Here is a 13,369-nt window from a genome sequence, read left to right as displayed (position 1 = left end):
TAGAAAATTACTAAGTTTAGTTAAGGAGATTACTAAGTTAAGTTAGGAGAGCCATAAAATTAATTCAGACCGTAATGAAACGAGCTTTTATTTACGTTCGACATTACACTTAATGGATCGGATTGCGCGAATGTCTTCGTCTACCACAATCTGCTTAAATAAAATTAAAAAAACTGTTACTGTTACCAATATCAGAGCTATCGTCTACCTCTATTTGTTTACTTTCGACTTTTTCCTACGCGCTCCGCTGTTTTCATTGATGAATGAAACGACCGCGAGATTCGTAGTAGATTATTTAACGAAATAGTGATATTAGAATCGCATCAATGGGGACATCGGACTTGTGCCAGTGTTGCTAAATATGTTTTTTTAAATTGTAAATGAGTGGGTGTTACAAAAATTCGGAAAAAAAATTTATCGGTGAGATTTGTGCAACGACTTAGAAGGGAAAATTGTGAGTATGGCAATTAATTTTGTTGTATTCGGAAAAAATCTATTTATATAATCTACTTTCTTTCTTTAAATTATTAATTTAAATAAAAAATAAGTTTAACATTATCCAGTGCAATTCTTGGAGTGAGATGTAGTATTATCAAGAAACAATAATACTTTCCTATTCTTCTTTTTCATCTTCCTGGCAAATGGTACCTCCTGTTAAGATAGACCCTCACCACCATGAATGGGGTGGGGGTCTATCTTAATGCCCTCACTCCCAGAATTAAATTTTTTCATTTTTTTTTACGTTTTATGTAATTAAAAAATAAGAACCAGCGCAATTTTAGCCTGACACCCCCCTCTCCCTTCACCGACAACCAAAAACGTCTGTTTTTTGTGGTGAGTTGCAATTACTTTATCAATTTCAAAAAAATCGTCATAGTTTAAACTTTTACAAAAATTTTTCATCAAAACTTGAAGCTTTTACAAAACATGCCCTTTAATGATGTAGAAAGGTAAAAAAAGTTTGGTAAATCCAGTAAAGACCCCCGGAATAACCCTTGAAAACCTGTTTTTCGCATAAAAGATGGTTTGATTTGTCTTTGAGTCCTTAAACTATTATTTTTCATAGAGGTTTTGATTATAAATTGGAGACGTATTGTTTAAGGTTATACCGATCTCAAAAAATGGGATTAACCCCGCAAAAACTCTTAAAAACCTTAAAAAAACATAATTTTTTTGTGGGTTTAAAGTTGTTTGTCGAGATTTTTGTATGTTCTAAAGAACTCCGTTACTTCACCATAACTTTGAATTAAATAATAAGTGTTACTACGGGCCTTGTATGCCCTGGCTTCTAAAAACTTGGTTACCCTCCATTTTTTTCGGTCCTTTGCTTTCTCTCTCCAACTGCTTTCTCACGCATATTTCTGACAAGTCCTTCTTTACTACTTCCAACCATTTCTTCTTTGGAAGAAGTAATTGCTGGTTTTCCATATACCCTCATTATTTCTTTATTCCTTCGTCTTCTCCAAATATTCTCTGCCATCTTTATTCCTCCGAAGATTTTTCTGAGCACCTTTTTTTCTCAGATCTCGACTTTCTTTTCTTCCTGCTGATTCATAATCCACATTTGACTGGCATACATAACTGTGGGTCTGATAATTGTCTAGTAGACTCGCAAATTAGCTATTCTTGACATATTTTTTGCTTTCGGTAATGAATTTAATGACCCTATCGCTCTAATTCCCTTCATTAATCTTTTATCTATCTCTTTTTCTTCTTTTCCCGTGTTCGTTATGGTTACTCCTAAGTATTTAAATTCTGACACTTTTTCAAAACTATAGACAGTCTCTGCTCCTTTCATTTAGTTATTATTTGTTATGTCTCCTCTCATTTCCATTTATTGCGTTTTTGTTTGGTTTATTATTAATCCGTATATTTTCGCTTCTTCTTCAAATTTCTGGAAAAAATTTTCTAAATGTTTTCTAGCACGTCCCTTCATCTTCTTGCCAATTCTCATTTCCCCCAAGTTCCTCTTGTTTGTCTGTATTTAATAGATCTTCGATCTGTTTAATTTTTCTGGGGTTTCACCTACACATAAGCCTTCTTCGTTTCTGCAATACTGTGGATTATTCTTTGTAGTTTTTCTGGATTTCTTAACTTCTTAGTAGAAATTCTTTACCTCTTTGTTTATGTAGGCTTCTTCTATGTTTTTCAATTGCTTTTCTAGCTGTTATCTTTTCTTTTTTCTGCAAATTCTTTTCACTTCCTTTCTTCTTGCCACATAGTGTTCGATCGCATTTTGGGTATTTTCTTGATCTCTTTGTAGTTTTGTCCTGTTTCTTCTTGCCAAAGCATTCCCACATTCTTCATCGAACCAGCCTTGCCGTCTTTTTATATGCTGTCTACCTACACACTTTTCCGCTGCTTCCGACATGACTGTCTGTATGGTCTGCCACTCTTCTTCTATATCCTGTTATACTTATATTATTTCTTCTAGTCTATTTACAACCTGCTTCTCTTGAAGGCACTCTAATTGGTAATTTAATCTATCTCTTAACAGGTTTGGAGTTATTGGTAGTTCTTGTTTTAGTTTTGTTATTATTAGTGTATGGTCACTGTTGGTATCTGCCCCTTTGTAACTCCTGCAATCGATTATTGCCTTATCATGTTTGCTTTCAATTAGGACGTGATCAATTTGATTTTTTATTTTTGCATCGGGAGAAGTCCATGTTACCTTATGAATGTCTTTGTGATCAAACATTGTGCTAGCTATCTTCATTTTGTTCTCTGTAGCAAATTCTATTAACTGTTTCCCGTTAAACTTCGTCCCCCTGTTATTCTTCTATATATTTCCTCTTTTCCGACTTTCGTATTTCTGTATATTCCCTATTAGGATGCTTTGCTTTTCGTAGAACTCTGTTTTGGTTTATATATATAACTATTTTCATAACAAGACATATTTAAAAATGAACGACAACGAAACAAGAGACTGATTAATGATACATAATTACAGACTATCGAGCCACAGACATAATAAACATAAAAAACTCATTTTAATAATAATCTTAGTAAAAAGACTTGTCCATTAATTCCGTAATGAGGCAGAAAACATACGAAATTTAAATAAGTCACTTCGGTCATAAATTATTTAAATAAAAGTGTAAAGTTGAATTTCATATACATAATTTTAATATTTCATTGGTATTACGACTTCAAACAAACAATAGAAAGTTATCTGCGTATTTAAAAATTACCACCCACGAATTAAATAGGTACCTAATACCGAGCGACCCACACTCACTCACGTTTTTTACTAATTCTAAAATGTTATTATTTTACAACACAAAAATGAATAAGTTATCGCCAAATTTATGTGAAATTACTCCAGAGATATTATATTACCATACCTACATAAATACTTGACATAAATAAATCATTTATAAAATAGGTAGGAATATAGAACTTCGGCAATAAATTAGCTATCAAACACTTTTTCTTCTTTTTCTACGGCACTACAGCCCAAATTGAGCCTTGGCCTTCTTTATTTTTTGACTCCACCCTTGTTTGTCTGTGGTTAATCTTCTTCATACACGGACTCCTAAAAGGGCTTGTGCGTCGCTGTTTACTATGTCTTCTCAGCGTTTCTTGGCTTTCCAACCGGTGTCTTGCCATGCATTCTAGCATTCAGTGCTCTTTTTGGTAGCCTATCCTCTCCCATTCTTATTACGTGTCCGGCCCATTGCATTATTTGTATTTTAATGAAGTCTGACAGTGGTGCTTCCTTATAAAGTTGATAAAGCATGTTGTTGTATCGACTTCTGAAGATTCCGTTTTTCCTCACAGGACCTAGTATTCTCCTCAGTACTTTCCTTTCGAATGTGTCGAGTTTGCTTTTGGATTTCTCTTATTCTCTTCCGTATTTCTCCATCTTTTGATCCGTCGGCTTCTTTTCCACTTCCAGGTATGTAAACTTTCCAACCGTTTCAGTATCATCTTCATGTAAGTATATAATGTTTTGTGGCACTGTATTTCTTCTCGTCTGTATCATTATTTTTGTTTTTTCTGTGTGTGTTAATTTCCAGACCTAGCCTTTTTGTTTGCGTTTTTAACTCTGCGTATATTTCCTGTGCTCCTGATTCTACTCATAATATTAATATCATCGGCATAGCGGCCAGTTGAACCGTTCGGTTGGTCAATAGGTTTCCCCGTCCAGTTTGCATTTGCCTAACCGCATACTCCAGTGCCAGGTTAAACAAAGTTGGGGCCAGCCCATCTCTCTGCTTTAGTCCCTGCGAAATTTTGAACAAGTCTGTCCGGTGGTTTTGTATTCGTACACATTCCTAAGCTTCATCCTGAGTCTAATTAGCTATTGCCAATTCAGCCAATATATTGTAGAGTTTGTTTCTTTTGACTTAGTCGTATGCCTGTTTGAAGTCTACAAACACGTTGTGAACATTGATGTCATGTTCCCATGATTTACTCACGATCTGTTTGACTGTAAATATTTGATCCAGTTTCGATCTTCCCCGTCGGAAGCCCATCTGATACTCTCCAATAATATTTTCTGCTAGTGGTTGGAGCCGCTGGTTTATAATATACGTGAGGACTTTATATGCTGTACATAGTAGAAATTCCACGGTAGTTTTTTGCACTGGATTTTATCTCCTTTTTTATAGATCGGGCACACTATACTTTTCTTCCAGTCGTCGGGTATTTTCTCTTCTTGCCATATGTCTCTGACTAGCGCGTGGATGTAACTTGCTAGGTGGTCGCCACCTACCTTATACAATTCTGCTGGTATTTCGTCAAGTCCCGGGGCGTTATTGTTTTTCTGGGCTTTAATCGTTCCAAGAACTTCCTCTATGGTTGGCGCTTCTACTCCATTCTCTACTTCATTCTCTTCTACATAGTTCGTACCCATTTCATCTTCCATGTCTACTTGTGTACCAAGTATGGTCTGAAAATAATGCTTCCAGGTTTCTGTGACTCTCTGTTGGTGACTGATTATTTGCCCACTTTCATCTTTACATAGACTCGTTTTAGGTTTATACACACTTTTTATCTTTTTAGGTGTTCGTAAGCCCCTCTAATTTCGTTGTTTTTGAAATTTTCTTCCATTTTTTCTATTTGTCTATCAATTCCTTGCAGTTCGCTTTTTGACCGATATCTTGGTTTTCCGGGGGTGTGTTTTGAGCCAGGGGATGCTAAGGTCGTTTTTGGGAATTGGTTAATATACTAATCAACAGCAATTAATTAGCAATAAAATATGCCACCAAGATGGGATCTGTACTTCTTTTATTGACAATAAATTCTAGTGTTCGTCTAAATTCGATCTTATAAAATGATATTCTAACTTCACAGACATTTTTAATAACTTCCTTCCTAATCTACCAACGGAAGATCATTTTATAGTATCAACTGACAATTAGAGTCATAGAAAAATTTATAATAAAAAGACGAATACTTCCTTAATCGCAATAATTGAAAGATTATGATAATTATCATTGAACATTCTTAATAGCTTATTCCCTCTGAACGTATTGTAATGTTATCCCGTATTTCAACAATAGCACTTTTTCAGTACACTCATTAATCAACGGAAACGGAAAATAATACCCTCAAATGATTTCAACGTCAGATAAAGTTGAGTACCCATAGAAATACAGTTCGATTGCTTCTTCCTATAGGGTTGATATGGGGTTTCTGATTAACGTGTCGGTGTATTGAATTTCGTGTTAAGAGTTCAAAAGGGATTTTATCATAAAGGAAGTTTTGTTGTTAAAGACATGGATATGTTAAAACGACCGTGTAGGTTTTAGAGTGGTAATCGTGGGTGGTATTACGCGAAATTAGAGAATAGATTGGATCATAGCAAAGGAAATACGTTATTATAGTTTTTACAGGGAATTGAATTTTATATTTCTTTGACGTTTCCATTTCCAATCCGTAAATTCGGAAAAAAAATTCTGAAATTAGAGAAATTAGCAAATAAAATTCCTTTTTCGTGACACTCTTTGATACAAGTGTCTAACCCAAAATAAGCAAAAGATTAAACGTTATTTTTTACTTATAAACAATATAAACAACGTAAGATCGCTATTTTATGTTAAATACTAAAGGTGAAGACCGGTAAATTATAGGAAAAGTGACACAATTTTACTGAAAAAGCATAGAAAATCTTTTACGATGAGAGTTTCATAATTCATAACTTCAAATTTATAAAAGTCGCAATATCTCCGGTTCTAATCATCATCATACAGCCCTTTGCGTCCACTGCTGGACATAGGCCTCCCTCATTTTTGTCCATTATGCTCTGTCTTCCTCTACTTCTTTTATCTAACCTCGGCCTCCACTCAAGCAATCTCTTCGTCCACCTTTCATCACTTATTCGAACGACGTGTTCGGCCCAGTTCCATTTCAGTGTGGCAATTCGGGAAATTACATCGGTAACTCCTGTTCGTCTTAAGTCTTCATTTCTAACTCGGTCACGAAGTGATATACTCAGCATTGACCTTTTCATTTTCCTCTGAGCTATTTGCAGCGTTTTAGAAGTTGTAGCTGTCAATGTGAAAAATGTGAAAAATACATTGGTCAAATGTTTTACATTTTAAAGAAATTGGTATATCGCTTTTAAAGATGTCTTTGAGTTTTCCATAGGCCGCCCATGCTAGGTTTATTCTTCTTCGTAGCTCGCATGTTTGGTTGTCTCTTGTGATCTTTATTTCGTGTCCAAGGTATATGTATTTTTCCACCAGCTCTACTTCGTTGTCTCTAATATTGATATTTTCGCTAGGTACTATGTTTGTCATGACTTTTGTTTTGGAGATGTTTATTTTAAGACCCACACTGGCACACACTAACTGAAGTCCATGTAGCAGTGTACATATTTCCTTGAGGTTGTCCGACAACAAAACTATGTCGTCTGCGAAGAAGAAGCTTATTCTAGTACTGCGGTAAACAGTTTAGGCAATAAGGTATCACCCTGTCGGACTCCTCTGCTGATTAGGATATGATCCGTGCTTTTATGTAGTTTCACCGACATAGTTGCGTTCTTGTAAGTATTGTAAATTAACCTTGTATATCGGTAGTCAATGCGACATGCTTCCAAGATTTTGTCAAATTCTACCGTGTCAAAGGCTTTATGGAAATCTATAAAAGCCAGAACGAGTGGTCGATTATATTCGATAGTCTTTTCTATTATAATAATAATAATAATAATACTTTATTTCCTTTTTGACAAATACAATTTGTATAGGATCAGTCACAGTTTAGAAAACAAAATAAGTAAATATAAATGTAAATCTAAAATTACGCTAAACCTAACATTACAAGACAAACACAAATAGAAAATGTAAAATTACTAGTATATACTTAAAATAATGTCAACTACTAAAATATTCATCAACAGAATAAAACGTATTCTGCAATAAAAAATCTTTTAAAGTTAATTTAAATATTTTCATATTCTTACTTGATTCTGCCTTGTATTTATATTGTGAATTTGACTATTAGTTTTAAATTTCTCAAGATTTGAATGAATAAAAACACAAACTTCAAAAATATATAAACACGGCACAGTTAAAAGTTTATATCTAGTAAAGTAACTCTTACAGCTAGTGATTCGAGAAATACCAGCAATACAACGGACTATTCTCTTTTGAGACAGAAAGACTTCACCGAATTTACAAGACCTACCCCAAAATACTATGCCATACCACAAACGAGACTCCACCTGAGCATAATACAGCATAATTAGCTGTTTTTCACTTAGTATATCTTTGAGGTTGATGGGTATTGTTGATTGAGGTTTGAGGTATTACCGTTTTAATGCTCTGTAGGTGATCATTTGTTCCAAATCCGGTACGAAATCCCGTTTGCTCTATTGACTGATAGAAATCAAGTTTTTTCTCAAGACGATTCGTTACTATTCTTGTAAGGAGTTTGTATAGGTGACTAAGATGACTTATGGTCTGTAGTTTTCTAATTCATGGGGATCTCCTTTTTTGTACAATAGAATTATCTCAGCATTGTGCCATTTGTCGGGTATATTACTGTCCAAAAGGCACATGCAACTACATAATCTTCGCCTGGAGATTTGTCATTCTTAAGTTTTCTTATGGCTAGTTTTATTTCGTCTATTGTGATTTCTGGTAGTAGTTCTGATCCTTGGCTGACAATGCCCTTTTTTCTTGTTAATATTTCTGGTACTTGATCTTTTCTTCTATTTGCTGTGTGTTGGCTTGTGTACAGCAATTTGTAGAAGTCTTCAACTATTTTAAGGGTTTCCTCTCTGTTGGTTGTAATATGACCATTTCTATCTTTAATCTTTATTATCTGTCTTGTTCTTAGTCTTTTTCTCAATACTTTGTGTCTTGTCTAACAGCTTTGGAGATTTCTTTATTTAATTTTTGTGATTCATTGGCTTTAGTTTCCGTCTCGCTTCTCATTATTTATCTTTTCTCATTTATCTTTTTTTTTCTGCATTAATTGCCTGGTATTTTGGCTAATCTTCTCTTCTTTTTGAGTTCTAGGACAGAATTTGTTTTTACTTTCCGTAAGGCATTATTTGTTAATTTATTATTTAAGTCGTTTATATTATTTTCTGTTTCAGGACTACTAAACATATTACAATTTTCATACTTAATTTTACTATTTTTATTTGTAATTATACAAAGTTTATAACATTACAAATGATTTTTTTTAATATATTTGTAATGTTTTTGAGTCAGGAAAAGTAATTGTAAAAATATTAAGCATAATCCAGAAAAATTAACACGTAGAGATTTGATTTGCAAGTAAAAATTAATTTTTTTGTAAAATGTATTGTTAAAAGATATCATTTATAACTATAATACATAAATATTTAAGTTACCTACCATTTCAAAAACTTCTCTACTGATAATAATAATAGAAATAAAGTAAAATTTTGCAAAATATATATTTTAAATTTTTTAAACAAATTACTCGGTTTAATAAACAATTCACAAATTAAAACAAGGTACCCAAATTTAAAAAACATTAAATTTTATTGATTACAACCGAAGATATGGCGACTTTTATAAATTTGAAGTTACGAATTTAAAACAGAGCGCAGGTGAATATTTGAAAAAGGGCTAAATCAGGTTTTAAGGGTCGTGGGACATTGTATTTTATTTAATTCGTGTAAAAACGCCAACATTTCGAATAAAAAAAAAATAACCTCGCGTCTAAGTTCTTTTAAATGTTTATAAGCTTAAAATTGCAGTACTTTCGTAAACTTATTTTAACATATTTAACATAAACTTTTTTATCGTTAATTTATATAATTTGATAATATACAGATTACGAATGGTCTTAACTTATATAATTTCTAAATAGATACATAACAATTCTTACCAAAAATCTTAAGAGGAGGGTCTACAACAAGGTTCAAAATCATAAATAGTCAACAAGTAACAATCAGAACTTTTTATTTAGTAATTATATTTTTGTCGATCTATTTTTCACGAAAAAACATATTCTGGTTTTGCATCTTATTTTGAGCATAATCAAAACAAACTAATCCAGGTTTAATTAATGTGTTATTATTTCTTGTTTCAGGCATGCAGAAACATGGAAGGAAGTTATATTTTTACCATCCTCACTATTCTAGTGGTGATGTTCTTCGAGGGAATACTGACAGGTTATCAAAAATATTTTTTGGAGTGAAAAATAAAAAAACGTGTTTAATATTTTTCAAAAATCTAAATTCGTAAAGAGCTGTATTCAGTACTATCAAAATTAGTTTGCAGACTTCTAATCTGTATTTGTTTTTCTGCAAGTGCAGTGCCATCTATCGCGAATCTAAAAAAGCAGACAAAACTTGTTTACTTTTTCAAGCAAAATCCGAATTTGCAATAGAAAATGGGGTAAGATTTTAAAGGTTCCCTCGTCTCATTCTCAGAGGGTGGGACTATTATTGGTGTTATTTGATTTGGTGTAATTCGATAGATTTATGAAAAATATGAAATACGTGGTTTTTGGTTTTTCATTTACACCTTTTTTATTATTTCATTTAGGTATTTCTCGAGAAAGTAGATCGTTTCCATAATTTTCCTAGTGTATCATAAAACGTTTTTTTCCCAATTCTAGCGCCATCTATCAACAATTCGAAAAAAACGTTTCCATTTAAGATTACAAAGTTGCCCCCATCCCCGCACTACGGGGTGTGGCTGTGGGTAGTCTGTCATTCGATAGTTTATTGAAAAATAATGAACAGTTGTTTTCCAGTTTTTCGATCCGACGTTCATTTCGCGAAATATTTGACTAATATATAATATATAATCGCGAATATATTTCGCGAATATATTCTAGGCATGTGCTACAGTCATCCATGCTACGATAAGAGAGTCCAGTGTTAAAATCTGAGCAAAATATTTTCCTGAAAAATCCCTAAATGACCTTCTCAGATTCTTCTTTACTATCATTGAACATTGGCCATATTTTGGCGATATTCAGGTCTGATCTTCTTCTTCTTGTAGTGCTTATCCATTTCGAATGTTGGCGACCATCATGGCAATCTGTATTTTGCAAACTGCGACTCTGAAAAGATTTGTGGTTGTTGCGTTGAACCACGTACGTAGATTTTTCAGCCAGGAAATTCTTCGCCTTCCTGGTCCTCGTTTCCTACTACTTTTCCTTGAAGAATCAATTGCAGCAACCCATAACTTTCGCTGTTCCTCATGATGTGACCGAGGTATTCAATTTTGCTGTTTTTATTGTGGTTAACACATTTTGTGGTTTTGCATTCTTAATAAAACGTCCCGGTTAGTAACGTGGTCTGTATAGGATAACTTCAGGATTCTATCATAAAGCCACATTTCGAAAGCCTCAATTTTCTTACAGGTAGCGTCTGTGAGAGTCCACGACTCAACTCCGTACAACAGTATAGGAAAGATATAATATCGTAGTAACCTGATTTTTATGGGTATTGATAAATAGTGGCATTTGACTAGCATAGCCATTTTTTGAAATGCAGATCTTGCTTTCTCTATCCTAGATTTTATTTCTAGGGAATGGTCCCAATTTTCATTGATGTTCGTACCAAGAAGGTGTATGTTTTTACTCTTTCTATTGGTTGAGCATTCACACTGATTCTTTCAATTTGCTGTTCCTTGTTAGAGATCATCTTACATTTTGTTTTCTTAATGTTCAGTGAAAGTCCATATATCTGACTCACTTCTGTGATTCTATTAATTAACTCCTGGAGGGCTTCATAACTGCGAATCTGTCTGATGTTATTGATACATTCTCAGTTAATTCGAATTCCAGCTCTCTACTACTCCTTGAAAGATTTTCTCAGAGTATAGGTTAAACAGCAAGGATGATAGTATACATCCCTGTCGGACCCCACGTTTGATTTTAATATCATCGGATTCTCCAGCCTATCTACGAATAGACGATGTTTGCTTCCAGTAAAGATTGCTAATAATTCTTAGATCACAGGTGTTTATTCCAATATTTGTTAATATCTTCATCAACTTGTCGTGTTTTACTGTATCAAATGCTTTATGGTAATACTGATGGTAGGAAATAATATTAAAAACTTCAACAAAAGTAGTATTAAGCTGGTCATGTTGTTACACCCAAATGTTAAGCTCCATATTTTAAAATCAGACATTATCCCATCACTTACAAACATAACTCGGATGGACGTGTGAAATAACCTCTAACATATCAAACTTCCACCAACCTATTGATAATTTACAGCAATCAAATTAATCTTAACGATTGAGTGAGTTCAATGATCAGGCTTACCTTTACTGTTTCTGGATGTTTCTTTTCCATTTTTCGGGATCGCTCTTCCTCTTACGCGTCTTCCTTTGACTCCCAGATATATCTGACTCCAGGAATCCACTTTGTAAACTAATAATAAGCATAAGCACAGTTTAAACTAATGCTAAACACAAATGAAACGATCGACATTAGAAAAACTGAAAACAATGGCGGCCATTGCTGATTTTGCGTTCATGTGATCATAATATTGGCTTTTGGGTAGATGTCCGTTTTTGAAATAATAAATTCAACTTTGAAGCTAAAAATAAAGTACTTGCGTCAGTATTTGAAGTAAACCATTATCACCATCGAAAAGAGCAGGAAAAACCCTATTGGAAACCACTGTTACCTAAACTTTTATTTGTTTGACATATGTCCGTCTTTGATAGGAAGCCACTTATATCTTATATACTAAAACGCTAAGCCCTTTTCTTGTCCACCACTTTACTCAAAAACCATATTAGATAATTAAAATATTTTTTCGGAATATTATTAGTATTACGTATGAGATTGTCAAGATATACTTTTGGTACAAAAATTCACTTCCGGTTTTGAGATGACCGGAAGTTAAAATTTACTTTAATCTTATATACTAAAGCGCTAAGCCCTTTTCTTGTCCACCACTTTACTCAAAAACCATATTAGATAATTAAAATATTTTTTCGGAATATTATTAGTATTACGTATGAGATTGTCAAGATATACTTTTGGTACAAAAATTCACTTCCGGTTTTGAGATGACCGGAAGTTAAAATTTACTTTTTTAGACCCCACAATGTATATATGGATCGAAAGGTCTCGTCGAGACGAATCTAAATATGTACTTCCGGTTGCGATCCGACACCGGAAGTGACCCGAAACGCGCATAAAACGTCAAGATAGAGCAAATCTGACACCGGAGTCGTGATCAGCATGCAAAATTAACTGCTAAATGATATCCATGTCGACATTTGATGAACTAAAAATTGCATTCCGGTTTTGAGGTCGACTTCCGGTTTAGATTGTTTTCAAACAAAACAAAAAAAAAATTGTTTTCGACGAAATATTTCGTGATATTTAATACACTTTTTACTTGCAATATTATTGATAAATGTTATGTATATTCTTGCTTATATTGTTTGTATTGATCTCTTAATTTTTCTCGCAAAATAAAAATTTCATTTAAAAAACTCGATTTTGAGTTGGTCCGCTAGTAATATATTAAATTATATGGAAATTACTTTTAAGTTAATAATTTAATGCATTTCTGTACGATTAATTTTATTTTTATTTTCTTTCAGACACTATGTATATGGTGTCAGATCCAGAACCCATAGCTCTTCCGATAAACTTTGAGACTGTCCTGACGTGCGAGATGAACATAGAACCAGATAAGTTCGAATGGAAGTTTTATCCTAGCGACGATCCTTACAATCCCAATGCCTTCATTGATCTGAGCAACTCCACATTCCACTTAGTACCGGAAGGAAGGTACAATAAACAACGAAAGAAATCGGCGATGAAGATCCAGGTGAGCATACAGTTATTTCCTATTTTATTAGATCATTACTACAAGCCAATAATTACTATATAGTATATTATATATGTAAATATAAACTTTTTTAATTTCTGGGGTTGTAGGTCTGATATAAAAGGTCAC

At 33.4% G+C, this 13,369-nt stretch overlaps 1 protein-coding gene across 9 annotated transcripts in view; it reads left to right on the top strand.

Annotated features, from left to right (window-relative positions):
• LOC140437719 (interference hedgehog-like) overlaps window positions 1-13,369 on the top strand; it is a 234,167-nt gene that overhangs the window by 194,948 nt on the left and 25,850 nt on the right. For 8 of the 9 annotated variants that reach the window (XM_072527393.1, XM_072527394.1, XM_072527396.1 and 5 more), the window contains 2 exons: window positions 9,517-9,598; window positions 13,011-13,240. In XM_072527393.1, the coding sequence (XP_072383494.1) occupies window positions 9,529-9,598; window positions 13,011-13,240 (300 nt within the window). In that variant the 5' untranslated portion in view covers window positions 9,517-9,528. Of the gene's footprint in view, window positions 1-288; window positions 455-9,516; window positions 9,599-13,010; window positions 13,241-13,369 lie in introns of those variants that run through there. The other variant, XM_072527395.1, reaches the window with a different exon arrangement.

Source organism: Diabrotica undecimpunctata, chromosome 3, assembly GCF_040954645.1.
Source record: "Diabrotica undecimpunctata isolate CICGRU chromosome 3, icDiaUnde3, whole genome shotgun sequence".
NCBI classification, from domain to species: Eukaryota; Metazoa; Arthropoda; class Insecta; order Coleoptera; family Chrysomelidae; genus Diabrotica; species Diabrotica undecimpunctata.
This window is presented reverse-complemented; position numbering and strand designations above follow the sequence as displayed.